The sequence below is a fragment of the Alosa alosa genome, chromosome 14, assembly GCF_017589495.1.
Source record: "Alosa alosa isolate M-15738 ecotype Scorff River chromosome 14, AALO_Geno_1.1, whole genome shotgun sequence".
Taxonomy (NCBI): Eukaryota; Metazoa; Chordata; class Actinopteri; order Clupeiformes; family Clupeidae; genus Alosa; species Alosa alosa.
The window spans coordinates 25,731,210-25,748,193 of NC_063202.1; the positions used below are offsets into that span (position 1 = coordinate 25,731,210).

Below are 16,984 nucleotides of genomic sequence, written 5' to 3' on the forward strand. Positions count from 1 at the left end.
AGTAACATGGTTAGCATTGTTAGCATTGTTTCTAAAAATGAATAGCTAAGTTAGCTAAGTCACATGGTTAGCATGTTAGCATTCTTAGTATTTTAGCATAACTGCTATAAATTATTAGCTAAGTTAGCTAAGTCATATAGTTAGAATTGTTAACATAGTTAAGTAACTTGGTTAGCATTATTATCTTTGTTAACATAGTTAGCATAACTGCTAGCAAACATTAGAGCCACTCCAACTGTCAGTTATCGTCAACTATCCACCTATTTAACTGTTCAGTCATTCCAACTATATTAAACCTCATCTACCTAGCAACCAATATAGCTTGTATTTACTCTGTATGATATTTTACATCATATTTTTGAATTTTCATGCACTATATTTCCTTCAGGAAATGCTTTTCTAGTTAGTGATTGATAGCCTATCTTATGCGCTGTGTTTAAGCAGGCCATGAACAAAGGGTTAACTTATAGCCTACAGGTAGAAAAAAGAAAAAATGGTGATAATATAACGTTAGCTAAGTTAGTTTGCCTGCTAGCTAGCTTATTAGTAGGCTATACAGTCTCTCAATGGGAATTTATGTGATCTATTTACCAGTGCAATAGCTACTTCTGTCTAAATAATAGGCCTATTTACCTCTCTTTATTCAGTGTAAACTTGGAAAAAGATCAATTGGGCCTTTCACACGGTCAGTTCTTGCAGTTCATTACCAAGTAAAAAAAAAATGCATAAAACCGTCAGTTTGTAATGTAGGCCTACAAGAAATGTGGTAGGACAGTGATTAGAGGAGTGAGCTCTGACCCCAAGGATTGTTGGTTCAAATCCAGGCTCAGCGCAACATTTCATATACAGTTCCAATTCTATGAGCCCACCTGAACAGCTGTTTTAACGTTGCCAGCTGTTGTTTTTTTTACGGTAATGAACTGCAAGAACTGTGAAAGGTTGCTAGGTAACTATAAACAAACTCAAAGATCATAATTCTTGATTTCGCTTGCAAACTGATGGTTTTATGCATTTACTAAACAAAGATTATGGAAATTAAACACCACTTTTCCATCAAAAAGCTTGTTGTAAAAGGCATAACTTGTTAGATTTAAGAACTAGGTTCGCTAGCTCTGTGTGTTATGAGCAAAGAATCTTTAGTTATGAGTCAGTTTGTGGATGTCAAAACACGAATGCAAGTCTAGAAATATTTGTGGATGTCGCCATCTACTGGATTGCGATTTCTGTGTGCCGGTGAATTAAAGTAGGCCTATTTACGTGTGGATTTGTGTGACTTTCATGTGAAGAACGCCTCAAAAACAGCGTGAACTTTGGAAAGCTTAAGAATCGTGTGCTGGTGATCCACAAATGCAGAATCACATTTCACAAATGAAATTTTCGGTTTTACAAATGGCATTTTATTTACAAATGAACATCTATATTTGTAAAAATCAATATACGAGTTACAAATATGATTTTTTTATTTGTAGATATCAAAACACACATGCAAATCAAGAAATATTTGTGGATCCCCCTCTGCGCATATACAAGTTTTATTGAGACAAATTTAGCTCCATAGGCAAAGGAGCGTAACCATATGTACTGTATGTTCAGGGGTCCACTCCATTACTGCTTTCTTTGGAAGCACAATGCCATAGGCCACATTTCCAAAGTGTACTTCTTATTTATTTCAATTTTGCATGCCTTCATTTTTCTGCGTTAGTGTTTTTTGTTAGGATGAAAAAATTGTTAAGGTGTCTATGGTGCTATTTAGCCATTTCTATTTCTACAACTCAGCATACACAAAAACTGAATATCAAATGAAGTCTCTGCCAACAGTATTTTTAAAACAAATGTATAAATGTATGTGATTATTGGATTTTAGCTGTATTATGTTGATAATTGTGCCATTAATTGTTTGCCATGAATTTCCAATAAAATAGTACTTGTTAATCATCTATTACATTATCTTCTAAGGTTGAAAGTATAGAACATGGAATTTGAATTTTAACTAAATATATCTCTATTGCAAGGAGTCCGTGATGACATGACAATGTTCCTAGTGTCTTTGTATAAGAAACAGACCACCCATGTTTGTTGCCAAAGAGCACAATGTTCTCATCTGACCAAAAAATACCAGTCAATGTACCAGTGGTTAGCTAACTGACCACTGGTGATAGTAAAGGCATTTCCACTAATCTGTTGACATGTCTTGAAGACTGGGTGATCTCATGAGGCTACTTTTGCTCTACATCTTCTACAGTGATTCTTGGATATTTTGCCCCTCTTTCAATCCTCACTATGTGGGGGAAAAGTAAACATGTAGCCTGGCGAGCCAGACCCACATTAAAATGTAGGGTCTGGGCACTCACCGTTCGCAGTGCTCAGTCCGAGGGGCGGGATAATCAGTTGTCTTTCAAATCCCTCTCTGCACTAATGGGGACTTAATAGGATATTTGTTTTCAAGTAGCAGGGAATTCAAGCCAAATCGTTGCAACTCTGCCATCAATCATTACCAATCACCAAACGACTCTAAACACTATTTCAATGCCCTGATTAAGTTTCGATTTCTGGAGCTCACAAGCCAACGGAGAGTTGCTAGACTAGCCCTGGCAGCAAGGGGCACGTCTAGATTTCTAGGCTAGTAAACATGGGGACTTTTCAATGATTGCCTTATATGCACATTTTCAAGTAGCTGTTTTTATAGTCATTCCTTGACTTAAGTCAAGTCAACACACTTATATTGCATGTCTGAATGGTATTAATGGTGCTAATAAAAAATAATGTCAACAAACTTGATTTGTGTGTTCTCTGTCTTTCCCAGGTTGAAAACTGACTAAATTGAGCCTTTGTGTTGCCTCATATTTACCTCAGTGAAACAGGAAGTCATGGAATATTGCATGAAAGTTCCTGTACTCTGATCTGAACTTTAAAAAGTGAAATGAAAGTGGAAAAAGGCTAATTGAAGCAGTTTTGAGTAAAACCAGAATATAGCAAGCCAGCTGAATAGCAGATATAGCAAGCCATTCCATTTTGTGTAACCTTTAGCGAACCTATAAGGAATGTTCCCTTAATGTTACTTGTTTTTTGGATCTCACCCCTATAGGAAAATCTGTTGTGTGAACTTACATAATGTGTAGCTTTGCCAGTCAAAGGGACTCCTGTGCTATGGATGCCTTCCAGAGCGTGCTACCAAGAAGCATTCCCACAGCATAATGCCAACAGCCTTCTTCTGAACTACTTGTACTTCTTTTGAGCTTGAAGTCGTCCATGTCTTGGGTGAACTGTTGTCAAGATTTAGTATGAGCTTTTCCCTCCCATGAATCTTTGATTGGTGAAGAACCATGGGCAAAAGTTGTTGTATGCAAAGTATCTTCCATCTCAGCTGCTGAAGCTTATAACTCCTTCTATTCAGAGTTGTCATAGGTGTCTTGGTGGCCTCCCTCACCAGTCATCTTCTAGTCACTGAGTTTGTGGGGATGATTATTTTACATTATGTATTTCTAATTAATTGATATTACTTTGTAGAAGTATACTGATTCCTATAATAATATATACTGCTCAAAATTAAGGGAACATTTCAATCACTAGATCGGTACTCTGACACTGTTTGGTTCTGAGCACAAGTAAAACTTTTGAAGCGATTGCTTTATTTTGCAAGAACTGTCAGACATTCTGTGAATGTAGTTTGAGAATGGAGAAACGGGTGGAAGGTTTCAAAAAAATGTGTTTTAACAATTGTGGAAAACTGTAAGTGTTCCCTTAATTTTTTTGAGCAGTATATAATATTATATATACTGCTATATTAACACTACATGGGCTTTGTCCCTATTCTTTCTGCAGTGTGTCACAGTTCTGCATGGGTGCAGCCCCTGCGTTATCTGCTCGCCAGGATAGCAGTAATCAGGGTCTGAATCAGTGTGGTCCATGTAAGATGGACTAACTAACACCATCTCTTGACAACCTGGAAGGATACTGAAACCCTGACTATTTGCTTTAGAGCAGCTGGTGTATCTTTATGTGAAGGCATGCTGTCTCCTTTGATTCACATCATGATTAATAAAACTGTTTTAATGTTTTCTTACCATTGCCTGACTGGATCTTCATCTGTTTTGTGTATCAAAATTGAAGTAATTTTCTCTGTAAAATCATATCATACAGCCACAAAATTCCTGAAGGGACATATGCGAAGCATTCTTGGTATGCACCAGAAAGTTTCAGATGTCTACCAGAAACTCAAAACCCTTGTAAGTTTCTGGTGTGCATACACATTTCTGGACAAATGTTCTTACAGGGGCTCCATACACAGTCCTAACAACTGTTTTTTCTTCTACTTCCCTCAAATTCAATGTTCATTTTTTTTTTAAGTTATCTATACTCTGTAATAAATAAATTAAGCAAGTAACTGGGCCATGCTATGAAGGTATTTCTATTTCTTCTGGCAAATGGTCTTATAATCTATAATGCTAATCAGATGGTAAAAGTCAGTAATAAAAAATACAATCAGTTTTTCACCTTTTATAGTTTATTTATCTTTGAATTCACTTACCACAGATGATGTACAAAACTAGAATTTCAAAAGCCAAACATTATAATTGAATAGCCTTGATGCAAACAAAGATCTTCGCATAAAGAAACACTTTTTTCCCCAAGCAGAAAATTGTCCACATCACAGGTAAACAGATTGGTGTTGGAATTACAGTAAAAAACCAAATGGCACAAAATTCCACGGTACTGGATCAGTTGATTTTTTTGATGGCTAAAATAATGTCCTGTCCTTTTTAAGGCACACACACACACAAAGGTTGATGAGCTAGAAAACAACATAAGCCACTGATGTACAGACATGAGTTCATACACTGAAAACAATACGTTCACTTGAATAAGAGACATACAACACTTTAATGAAAACAATTCATCTGGCTTTTTAAATATCTACTACCTGACAAGGTGCAACACGATGCAAACTCTTTCAATTTGCACTGTTCTAAGTTTATTGAAGACAAAGATTGTGAAACTCCAAATACAACTTGAAGGGAGGAAAACCACTTTAAATGCCTTTGCCTGATAAGCAATAGAAACACTCCATCCACAGACTGACACAAGAAAATGTATCTTTTGTACGGAAATATGAATGATCTCAAAAGCTGGATGCACACATCTTGTGTTTTGTACACTCAGAGGATTTAGGTATTGTGTGTTCCTGTAGTGTTTAGGTAAGATACTCTTAACACACCATCAATTAAATAAATGTTGAGATCTTTGTCCTCACTGACTAAAACTACAGTTCTGCTCCAGGAGCAAGGACTACACCTTCACAGACTGGGGTTAGGAGGAATCTACATCTTTGGAGAACACCACAACACAACAAAGCACAAGTTCAAACACAGGACAAGAATGGTGATTGCACAATAATATCTCTATTGCATTGGGTAGGGAACATAGGAGGTATCTTCTAGGGTGCCACAGTCATATCACAGGCCAAGGAAAACTTGGCCCAGTGCTCCCAGGCTCACGTTTATTCTAGACCACTGCCTCGCAATATGGTGGCTGGAGAGCTGTTGAAGCTGATTAATGATGTGGATATAAAGGGGCAAAGGGGTGAACTTGCTGGAGTGACACGGAGGGTGATCAGCACTAAACAAACATCTTGCAGGTAGATGCTAAGATATGCTAAAGATGCTAAAGATATACCCTATCTGAAGTCAATTTTTGGAATGCTTTGATTAATCTGTATGCATATAAGATTTGGGATGCACATCATTCAAATAATTTATAATCAAAAGTCATTTTGGTCCGAACTGCTTTTACAGATTGGCAGTATCATTACAGTCTGTAGTTATATAAACATGCTACATCTACTGTTAGAAAAAATAGTAGAGTTAATGTTTTAAGAGAGTACAAGCAGTGAGCCATCAGGCTGCCCAATGCCACAGGCCTTAAAACTTTGTTAATTTGTGGACAAACAGTCATGAGGATGATGTGATATACCATCCTATATCATCCAGATATATGTAAATATATTGAACTTTTGAAATAGCTGGATACACAAGGGGCAGTATAGCAGCCCCAGACATGCTTTGCAAGTGGATTTGACAGCAGTGGGAAGTAGGACTAATCAAGTGGGACTAATCAGAGCATAAATCTTTGAATGTTTTTACTGATGCTCTGCAGCCCTTGTGCATCTCAAATCAGCATGTACTTTCCAGATCATTAACATTAACCCATGTCATAATATGGTCCCCTGTGGTTACTGAACCGATAGTCTGTGAAGCAGTAAAGTTGTTAAATTTGGATAAAATGAATAAGCTACAAAATATTGATATTGACCCTTGAGTAAGGCCAAAACAAAAACATAACTTACATGAAATTAAAATAATACTAGAAGATGGATTTGTTTAGCATGATTATTTTTGGAAAGGAAAATGCATTATAAAGATAACTAGATGATTAGACTATAATGATCTATAGAGATAATAACATGCCCTTCAAATATCTCAAACCCAAACATCCCCAGACTGATTTACCATGTTGTACAGTCAATACAGCTCACAAAAAGAAAAGGTATCAAGGCAATACACAATGTATACAAGTATCATAAAATATATTCATAAATTTAAAAACCATTCAAGTTTTTAAATTTTAGTGCTTTATATGTGTACATAATTTTATGCAAACTATGTATCTAGGTGAGACAACCATCAGCTATTATTGTCCGTAATTGCAAAAATAAGACACGGAAACAAATTCCCTGACTAACATTTCAGTCTCTTCAGAGGATCCATTACTACTGTTTCATACCTGAATGAAAAATAAGCCCTATGAAAGTCATCTCAACGTGAAATAATTTGCTGAATTTCACACCCCAATTATTCACCCCACAAAACTGATTATACTTCTAATGTTCAGTACCTTCAACGTAATATCGTCTAGGACAGCAGCTCTCAACAGCTGAGGCAGTTCAATGGGAAAGGGCTACAACTGATTGTCCACATGTTTACAGTACCAAAATTATTGACCTTTCATATTTCAAAAAAATTATTTGCTGAGTTGGTCCAGATCAAGGTGAAAATTCCCTGCATCTTCTCATCTTCTCCGACCACTCGTCCTTTTACCCTTAGAATCTTTGTTTTACGTGTGTCCTCTGCCTCTCACAACACTCATGCATTTGGCAACACAGAGTACGAAGGGGAGTAGGGTCACATCGAAGCTACACTGAGATGGATCTAATAGAGGAAGAGCATAGATGGGCCAGTAAGGGGGGAATGGGGTGGGGTAAAGTTCTAAGCAGAAAAGACCTCTTGGTGGTTGTCCAATAGGGTTCTTGTGAAGTTGTTGATGGGTCCGATGGCACTGAGTGTCATGGCAGCATCCTGGCCCCATAGCAGATTGGGCCCAAACACCACGGCCAGGTTAGCGTTGTTCATCTTGTTCACATCACTCCGTGCTGACACCTACAGGAAAAGCAAGCATGTTGATGTAGTCTGATATCAAATATGATCACAAGCATGCTCATATAGTGAGCGGTAAAAGGGGTGAGCATCAAGGGACAACAATTCTAGCTAAAGGTATTTGTACTTGAATTTTTTCCCTTGGGGATCAATAAAGTATCTATCTATCTATCTATCTATCTATCTATCTATCTATCTTGTATGTACAGGTAAAACACATGTAATATTTTGTGGCAAAATAATGCCACTATGGAAAATTAGTTTCCTTCATGCAACTTACCTCAGCTAGAAACTGGCTGAGGTACTTCAGGGAAGCGTAGTTCTCTTGTGGGAGCATTGCCAGCAAGTTTCGGATGGTCCCTACTTGAGAGGTGCCTTCAACATCTGGTGATAAAGCACACATCCGAGTTATAACACATACAGGTAAATGTTACTGTTCAAAAGATTGTAAATTCTGAGAACATCTCAGTTTTGTAAGACAATTCCAATTGTTTTAACTGAAATGTATTTGTTAAATTGATCATAGACGACAGATGACAGATTTTGAACACAGCATTTGCAGACATGTGCGATCTAATTTTTGAGTAAATCCTGACTACAGGCCACAATGTGGTAGGTTAGAGAAAGGTAATGACTTGCTTTGGAAGTTGATGATGTCATTGTACAGCTGGTATGTGAGCAGGGGTTCAGGAAGTTCTCTCAGGAATGTCTTCAGAATGACCGCAGCTAAGTGCACATCTTCCATCTGACCAAAATTTACTTCCTCACCTGAAAACATTCACACAAACCAACCACCATCACAGCCTAGTCCAGGTTTGGGACACTGCAGGCATTACTGGACCATCTCAGTAAAGTGACAGGACAAATATGGACTTAAGGCACAAAAGGAAGTGCACACAACGATAACAAACTGACAGTAATAATAAAGTGCAACAGGCATGATTGCTGATACATGACCACAACATGTAGTATAAGCAATCATTACAAAGCATTACTGAACTATTTAATAAAAGAGCAAAACAAGAAAAATATAAATATAAACAAATATAACACATAATTTGAAATAAAACACAAATAAACAAATATGATTTCTATTTTACTATAAGTACAGCATGAGTTTAGAACTCAAGCATGACACAGGTCAGAAACTCATTCCTCTGGAGTCAACCAATACAACCAATTACTGCAAAGGAAGTGCTAGCTATAGATGACTGGATAGGCACTAGAGGCTTGAATGAATGCAGTCATGTCGCGCTGTTTCTCCAAGCAAGTCTGTTGATACTGGCAGCAATAGTCGCCATATTAGTTACTTTGCATCTAAGCGTTGACAACTTCAACTCTGAATCACCTTTGGTTTTCTGAGAGCTTGGCATGTTCCCATAGTGGGAATTCAGTAATAGATGAAAGAAAACAATCTTCTGAAACCGTTAGCTTGACGCAAGTTAGGGAGTTTTAAGGTAAATAAATCTAAGCTATGGGGAGACTCTTGTCCCTACATGTTCCAAACCGGGAGCCCTGAACTTCTTCCTAATCAGACAACTTACCAGAGTTGTATTTCTCTTGAACAGTCTTCACCAGAGTGACATTAGCAGACCGTCGGAATATTCCCTCCATCTCCAGACCTGATAAGGTATATGAGAGTAAGAATGAACTCTGTGTTGTATACTGTACTTACAATAACTGCCTCTTCAAGTGCCTTCTCAAAGACCACACATACAGTTATTAAAGGAAACAAAACGACAAGCAGAGTAAAATAATGAGAATGAAGCTTACCTTGTTCCTTTAAGAACTCAATGGTATCTCGCATTACCAATGGAATGCCTTCAGGATCTGCGGACCTAAGTTTGAGCCTAAGAAAGAACAAAAGCATTAACTGCATTTAACTGCATTTAGAACAACTTCCTAAATAAGCTGCTCTATTGCAATTCTAAATATTAAAAACAACAAAAAAAAAAAAAAAAAAAAAAAAAAAAATCACCAAAACATTTCAGGTAGACCAAGCAATGCAAAATACTTGTACAAATAAAAAAGAGTCCTGTTCAACAACTTGTGTTCATAGTTTATTATTATTATTATTATTATTATTATTATTAACTATAGTGTCACCTCACATCAACTACATCTCTGACAAAAAGACCACAGCCAACAGACTCTGCAGTTGAAAGGAAATAACTCTATACCAGCAGTACGCTATTTGATGGCAATTGAAGGTGTTTTGTTGGTGTGCCTGATCATTTATTATTGTTTGTGAATGCACATGCGAGTAAAAATAATGCCGTGCAAGTGCAAAAAAATATTTAGGTGCACTGGTGCGAATGACTTCTAGCCAAGTCAATGTTTGTCTACAAAATACACCGCAACATCGCGAAACATTACTGGTCAGACCTGTTCCACAGTGACATGCAAGTTGCCGACAGCTGTATTAAAGTACACGTCTGCTATGAATGACCATGTAAAGATGAAAGATCTGCTGCCAACAGCTAGCACTAGCAGTAATGTTAGCACCAGCACTGCACCAGTACATAATGACTAAATCGACTGCTGCTATGAAATACTTGTCAATTAGTACAAATCAGTAGTCGTGAAGACCCTATTACAGGATTCACGATTTTGAGCTGTTGTCATGACGCCTGCTATAATCTCGCACTTATTGCTTCTTAACAAATTATCAGCTAATACGTCATTCTTGTGCATGTAACTGAATTTAGGTTATGTATGACTCCTAGGTAGTCCAACTAGTCCAAACATACTGTACAGGACACACTGCCAGCCAACACTCACCGATGACTGACAGCTGGCAAAGTGTATCCCAGGCCTAATATGCATACCATAAATAATGATCCATAATAATGGAATATATAAATATAATGATGTGTGTAGTCAGTGATGATGTTAGATGGAGCTGAGAGCACATACGTGGACAGGGGAACTCCAAACTGCTGATTAGGCAGAGGTGGACTGCGTGGAGGAGACTTTGGGACCTGTGCAGAAGGCTTCAAAGCCTGCCGGATCTTTGCATCATATCTGCAAACCAAGAGGCATTATATGAGGTAACAATCCAATCATTTTGTTCAAATAAAGTTGTTGCACAAACAAACATACATGGATATATCCATTTTTTATACATCTATCCTGTGGAAGTGGAGGTAGATGAAACAAACATATCAACATAGTAATTTGACATAATTCAAAGATTTATAAGAAGACACAAAGCTCTTACTCTCTCACTCGGGATGGAATGACGAGCTGCTCACACTTCAATAATTCATCTAGCTCACTCAGGTAGTTGATGTAACTAATCTTGCGTCCAAACTTGAAGCTGAAAAGCAAACACAACAGACATCAGCAAAACACAGACAAGTTAACAATTCAAAGGTTAATTGAAAAGTATGTGTTTTCGAAACCAACATGCATTAACTCAACATAAAAAAATGAAAATCACAGATTTAGGCACTGCAGGAAAATTGTGTGCAGAGGTACTTACCTAATTAGAGGTTTAAATAAGATGAGGAGTGTTCTAACAAACATGGTGGGGTGCACTATGACCAGGGATTTGATGTTCTTCTTGTATCTTAAGTGAGCAGAAAATAATTTGTGTCAAAATTCCAATGCCATAGATGACTAAGTAGACATATGGTGACCCAGGTGAGAAACATCTAAAAGGTTTTTCAAAGGTTTATATGTACTCACTTTCTGTCAAATTCCCGGTAGGCATCCCTGAGCCAGCTGAGGGAAGGCTTGTTCTCGCTGGTGAGACCATGGTGGAAATAGATGAGGGTGTAATCACTCTCCACATATTGGTCCAAAGTGTGCTTCAGGTACCTGCAGTCAGCAAAAGATCAACATATCTGATGCTGTTCATATTAAAGTTAGTTACAACTACATGCACATTATAGTCCAACTAAGATGAGAACTGCGGTGAACTTGGACTTAAAGAGGCTAACTGACTATAACCTACATCAGCAACTTCTGATGGTCCAGTTGGTGGTGTGGAGGCATCCGGCAGGCACTGAACACTATGACCTTTCTGCCAAAGTTGTCATCCCCTAACACAAAAAGTCATGGGATTAGCATAAGATGAAAAGTAGGAAAATATAGCTTTAATCATTAAACGCATCATTTCACTAGCAATCTCATTAGTAGAAACTGGAAGATCTGTTTTAAATAACTGATCATCATTCACCCATGGTGATCTACAAACATTTACCTTACACAATGTTTCATAAAAGGTGCACAAAATCCACACCTCAAGGAAAGTTATACACAGATGTTTTATTGTTAGAAACCACTTTTGTCTGCCTTTTTAAAGGCTATAATGTATTGAGAGGTTGTGCTATTTGGGTGGGGTCACATAGGCTAGCGATTCTTACATTTTGGGCACTGAAATGGGTTTCAATAAATTTAAATTGTATTCAACTTGAATATTGTATTCTCACAACTGACTGGTTTATCTCTGCCAAGGGGGTCATGTTTTCTGTGAAGTTTGTCTGTCTGCAAGCAGAATTATGTCGCACAATCAAACAGCCCAATTTGTCTTAAACTTGGTGGAAAGGTAGCCTGTGCCTGTGGGAAGAGCCCATCACATTTGGGAACAGATCCCACTCAAGGTGACTCTACAGATCTAGTCACTTTAAATAATGTTGTGCGAGGTGCACACTGCCCGAGTGCCCTTCTGGTTATTACTTTTAGGCTGTATGGGCTCAAGATATTTCCCTACTCTGCTTGTGTTTACTGTAAATGCCAATGAGCTAAATGTCACATACTGTAGGTGCGTCAACCCAAAAGGCAGAAGAAGGTCCATGACAGCAGAATGTCCATTTCAAAAGGGTACAGCATTATTAGAGGCGCAAGTAAAGATTTGAGTTTGCACAGACATTTCTCTATCAATGCCAAATTTGCCTCTAGGGGCTACTGGATATAATGCCATTTGTTTTTTTAAAGAAAACTTGTTTAATATTCAGACAAAAAGGAATTTCGCAACCCCTCACTGCAGCTGTCATAGGCTACTGTCACAGAGCAGGCATGTAGGCAAAGCCACACATTACCAGAGGATGGTTTCGTACTGACAAATTGTGGATAGTAAAATTTGTTTTATTCTGACCAAGTTTGCCATGTCTAATCGATCATGTAATTTAAGAAAGCAGACAGCAGATTTTCACAAAACACACACCAACATTTGACATAACTGTGTGCAATTATCCTGCAAAGAACTGTTTTCTTAATTATAGCAGTTTCATAAACACTGAAATATGTTTCTGTCTGTGTAACAAATGCAACAGAACAATCATGTCCAGCACAACCATGGAGGAAACATTACCCATCTCTGGACCAGAACCTAACCACCCTGGCCTAAATAGGCCATTTACCCACTTGTACCAAAGAAATCATTTGCAGCACTAAATGAGTGCATCAAACGGCACATTGTAATACAGCAGTCTACAACTAAGGATAGAACTCACCGGCCACCTCAACGATTTGGTGTCGAGCAATGTCATAGTAAGGGTCATCCCAAGCCAAATGAGAACCCTGACCCAAATGTTTCATATCTGTTTCTGAAAATAGGAAGAAAGGAAAGAATGTGGCAAAACAGTTATTTCAAATATACCAATGAAAACTATTGTAGGTCAGTAGAATGCCTTCTATGTTTTCATAACTATGACATTTTCTGTTAAATACCCTCACTGTTCCCATTTAATTTCAGTCAGCAAAATGTAGTGACTAAAAAGAATTGCTGCAAGATTGTGATATAACTAGGCTCTTTCTAAAAAAATCTCACTGCATCTACTACAACCGAGAAAACTCGTGACAAAGTGTGATTACTACGTGCTGAAATCTAGCTGTCAGCATCACTGAGGGAGGGAGTGCGCTGAGCTGAGCAAACGCACACCATTAGTCACTGGCGCAAAGTGCCCTTCAGGCTTCCATACAACTATATGCAATCATTCACACCAATAATCTCTTGCAGCTCCAATGCTGAATTTCACGCACTGCTGTTTCCTCCAGTGTAGCCATAAAGCAGTAAGACATGCCTTGATGCCTTAACAGAACAACATGCCTCACTGAAACGGATGTCACTGCATTTCATATCATGGTAGCCACCCTCCCTTAAAGAGACTGAGGGTTGGATTTTTTTTTTAAAAATAGGCCTGCACAACAGACATCCACCGTGGCAGTGATTTGCAATGTAATTTGTATGCAGTAGGCTAATTTGATGTATGCAGCATTTGCAGGAATTTGTCTTACAAAAAGCATTGAAGAGAATAGCAAGGGGACTCTTTGACATTACCATGGTGCATTCCTCTGAGGCTAAGCCCAGCATATGCACACACAGAGAGAGAGAGAGAGAGAGAGAGAGAGAGAGAGAGAGAGAGAGAGAGAGAGAGAGAGAGAGAGAGAGAGAGAGAGAGAGAGAGAGAGAGAGAGAGAGAGAGAGAGAGAGAGAGAGAGAGAGAGAGAGAGAGAGAGAATGCAATCATGCTTTTTAACCAATGTATTCTGGGACCAAAATAGATCCAGTTCTCTGTAACAGCTTTGAAATGGGAAGATCTCTTTTCTGTGGTTAATTCAATACTCTCGCATTTTGACAAAGCTATGCTGAGAGCAAAAAGTTGTATTTATGTGACAGACATTTGCTATCCTAGTATTCAATAAAGTACTGTTATACCACTATAACTATTATTATCAATGTAGCCTAAACTGGAATAGGTGCATAGAAACCCCATTCTCTCCACCCTCCAAGGCTCTTACCAGACTTGCTCATGCTGGCCAGGTCATCGGAAGGCCACTGCTTGTCTTCCATGGGTGACAACTTAAGATGGTCTAAGGCAGTGCTGGGGGTGTCATCTACAGCAAGGTCATCCTGGAAGTCGACCAGAATTTCTGAGGCAGAGGACATGGCGGTCCTCTGGCTGTCACTGTGTAGCACTTGCAACAGATTCCTTCTCTATCAGTGCCCTGCCACAGAGGAAAAGGAATTTTCTGTCAATAGTTTTATCAACTAAACAAAGTCTGATTTAAGGTGTAGGCTACACATTAGGGGTGTAAAGGTACACATATTCGTACCGAACCATTTAGGTACAGGACGTTAGGTTCAATATAGATGTGTACTAAATGCAGTCTAATGGTAATCAACAGCAGGTTTTTTGTGCTTATGGACCATGTTTCAAATTTGAGTCCCCACACAAACATAATGAAGTGGTGGACCATACGTCAGTTTACGTCAAAAAACTTTGACACCTTTCAAAACACTATTCCCGTTGCGCATCAGCAATTTTGTAAGTGAATTTTAGGTAAGCATTCCCTACAGGCTTACTGTACCGAAATTTAACTGAACCATGACTTCAAAACCACAGGGCTAGCCAAGGAAAACAGGTGAATCTGAGAGTACACTGGATATGCTCCCTCTCACTGAAAATTATTTCCAAATCAGAAACCTCAAGACCCAATCAAAACTGTTTATCCAGTATGGGACAGGCTTTATACAATGATGGACAGAGGAGCACAACCTATGAGCACAACTGAGGGACTTTTGCAAATAAAGACCAACGGCTGTACTAATGGTGTCAGTATTAAACAACATAAGTATCCATGTTTAAAGCCTTTGTCGGAAACTGAACATTAATGACAGGTGTCTGGTGTTAGCCAGGCTAGGGCTACAGACTCTTGGTCCCTGCTTGAACCCTACATATAAAAAATGCAGACAAACCCAACATAGACTATGTGTGCAAGAAGACTCGCCACTCTAGACAATCCAACCAAGAAATTTCCAATACAGGGTTCCTGCTCCCACATCATAGAACATTTTGATTAGTGAAGAAAGCTTGGCAAACTCTAAATCTGGTTGAAAATGACAACGCTTAAAAAATTAAAATAGGCCTACACTTTCATGCTACATTAAAACTAAAGTGGAGAAAATCTGTAAGTCGCCTTTATGTAATCCGATCTGATGCCACAAGTAGGCCTAATAGACCGCTTGATAAATTACATCTGCTGTGACATTCCGTTTCTTGAAATATCACGGTCATTCTGTAGAAGTCGCTGACCATGCGACAGAAAAGGATTAAGGCAGGATTCTAAAATGCGACACAATCCGAGGTTATTTTCAGTGAATATCCTACGCAGATATCCTAACACATATATAATGAGAAATAACCAACAACTGTACAGTCATAGTAAAGAACATATCCAGGGTGTCTGGAGTGCAGATTCTATAGAATAAGCTATTCTGGTAGGCCTACACTACTCTTGGTACAAGATGCTGTGTGCACTTTTTAATGTTTGCGGTACCTAGGCTACTTTTTCACAAGCAATGCACCAATATTATGTCATCACAACATTTGAAAAGGCGAATAGTAGGCCTAGCGTGTGTATGCTTGCAACCATTTGTATAAAGTATATGCTTGCAACAATTGTAATTTCGCAAATATCCATGTTTGGATTAGCCTATACTGGCCAAAAGGTATAATGTTAATAAGATCGCCATTCTCCGTCTAAAAAAACAAAGTGGACTACTCCTATGCCTAGTGATCACGACAGCATTGACTTGCGAGTTTAAAGGAATGAGAATGGACCTTGTGCAAACGGGTTAATTAAAACAGTCAGCATATGTCAATTTGCCGTATCATCACAAATCCAATGTTAAGACCACAGCTGGTCGCATGGGTCCGTGTCAAATCATAATGCTATTTATTTTCCTTTCGTTCCCTATTCAATGACAACGTTATGCATGTGACGTTAATGACACCAGGATGCAATACAAGAGCGTGATGCTAATCACATACGAAATTTTTCTTTAATGACAGAGTATTGAAATGAGCGTCGCTCAGTCATAGCCATTTTCTTGAGCCCTTTTGTCCGCTGAAAGAGTTAGCTATATGATGACAGCTAACTAAGCTATCAAAAGGCACCAGAACTGGCATCTCGTCGAGCAGGATAATGAAGGAAATAAACAGTAACGTTAACGACAGTCAATCTTAATGAGCTAAAGCTGACCCTGCTTGGCTGGTTCACTGCAGCCAACAAGAAGCGCCAACTGTTACCCATACCCATCTAACGAATCCTACATTGCCGTGGTCGCATATAAGTAACTTAGATGCCAAAATACATTTGCGCTCACATAGTTATGAAAAGTCATATGATAATGTTGACTGATATTAGTCTGTTAATTACGTCCATGTAATGAGCAAGCCGAGTTAGCTTGAAAGCTAGCTTGCAGTGGTTATCGTGACTGTTCTAGCCAACGTAAAAAGACGTTAAACAGCTATCTGTCTGATATCAACTCTACGGATTTGGGTATTTTAGACGTTTGTTTACTATTCGTTATAAAAACGGTTGTATCTGTTTAGGTGTGTACAACTCCGCAGTTTACCTTATTTCCGGTGATAGGGCTATCTCGTCAGTGACTTCCCACTTCTTTTTTCTTTCTTTTTTGACATCCACTGTGTCACAAACATCCGGTAACGAGTAGGCGGTCACTGTATTAAAGAACCAATCACTAACCATTGTCCAAATCCAGCGCGCATGCTGCCTTTACTTGCCTTCACGTGCCCTCCGAA

The 16,984-nt window shown here is 38.5% G+C and overlaps 1 protein-coding gene across 2 annotated transcripts; it reads right to left on the reverse strand.

The window, feature by feature from the left end:
* Positions 1-4,486: 4,486 nt before the first annotated feature.
* Positions 4,487-16,899, reverse strand: arhgap1 (Rho GTPase activating protein 1). Of its 2 annotated transcripts, none has more exons than XM_048263267.1 (13): positions 16,798-16,899; positions 14,178-14,384; positions 12,890-12,982; positions 11,389-11,476; positions 11,121-11,252; positions 10,915-11,001; positions 10,651-10,749; positions 10,347-10,454; positions 9,204-9,280; positions 8,975-9,052; positions 8,070-8,198; positions 7,711-7,814; positions 4,487-7,433 (listed from the first exon to the last, which is right to left on the reverse strand). In XM_048263267.1, exons 2-13 carry the CDS (start codon positions 14,323-14,325, stop codon positions 7,263-7,265), a joined length of 1,314 nt encoding a protein of 437 aa, XP_048119224.1. In that variant the 5' UTR covers positions 14,326-14,384; positions 16,798-16,899; the 3' UTR covers positions 4,487-7,262. The 2 variants fall into 2 exon arrangements, with proteins under 2 accessions (XP_048119224.1, XP_048119225.1); XM_048263268.1 differs by lacking the exon at positions 16,798-16,899 and adding an exon at positions 15,168-15,186.
* Positions 16,900-16,984: the final 85 nt, after the last annotated feature.

Excerpts from the sequence above, each read along its gene's own strand:
- arhgap1 (XM_048263267.1), bottom strand. The coding sequence starts at position 14,325 with ATGTCCTCTGCCTCAGAAATTCTGGTCGACTTCCAGGATGACCTTGCT. Across the intron at positions 10,750-10,914 it reads TTATTTAAACCTCTAATTAG|CTTCAAGTTTGGACGCAAGA; the intron begins GTAAGTACCTCT and ends TTTGCTTTTCAG. Across the intron at positions 7,434-7,710 it reads TCAGCCAGTTTCTAGCTGAG|GTGTCAGCACGGAGTGATGT; the intron begins GTAAGTTGCATG and ends CTTTTCCTGTAG.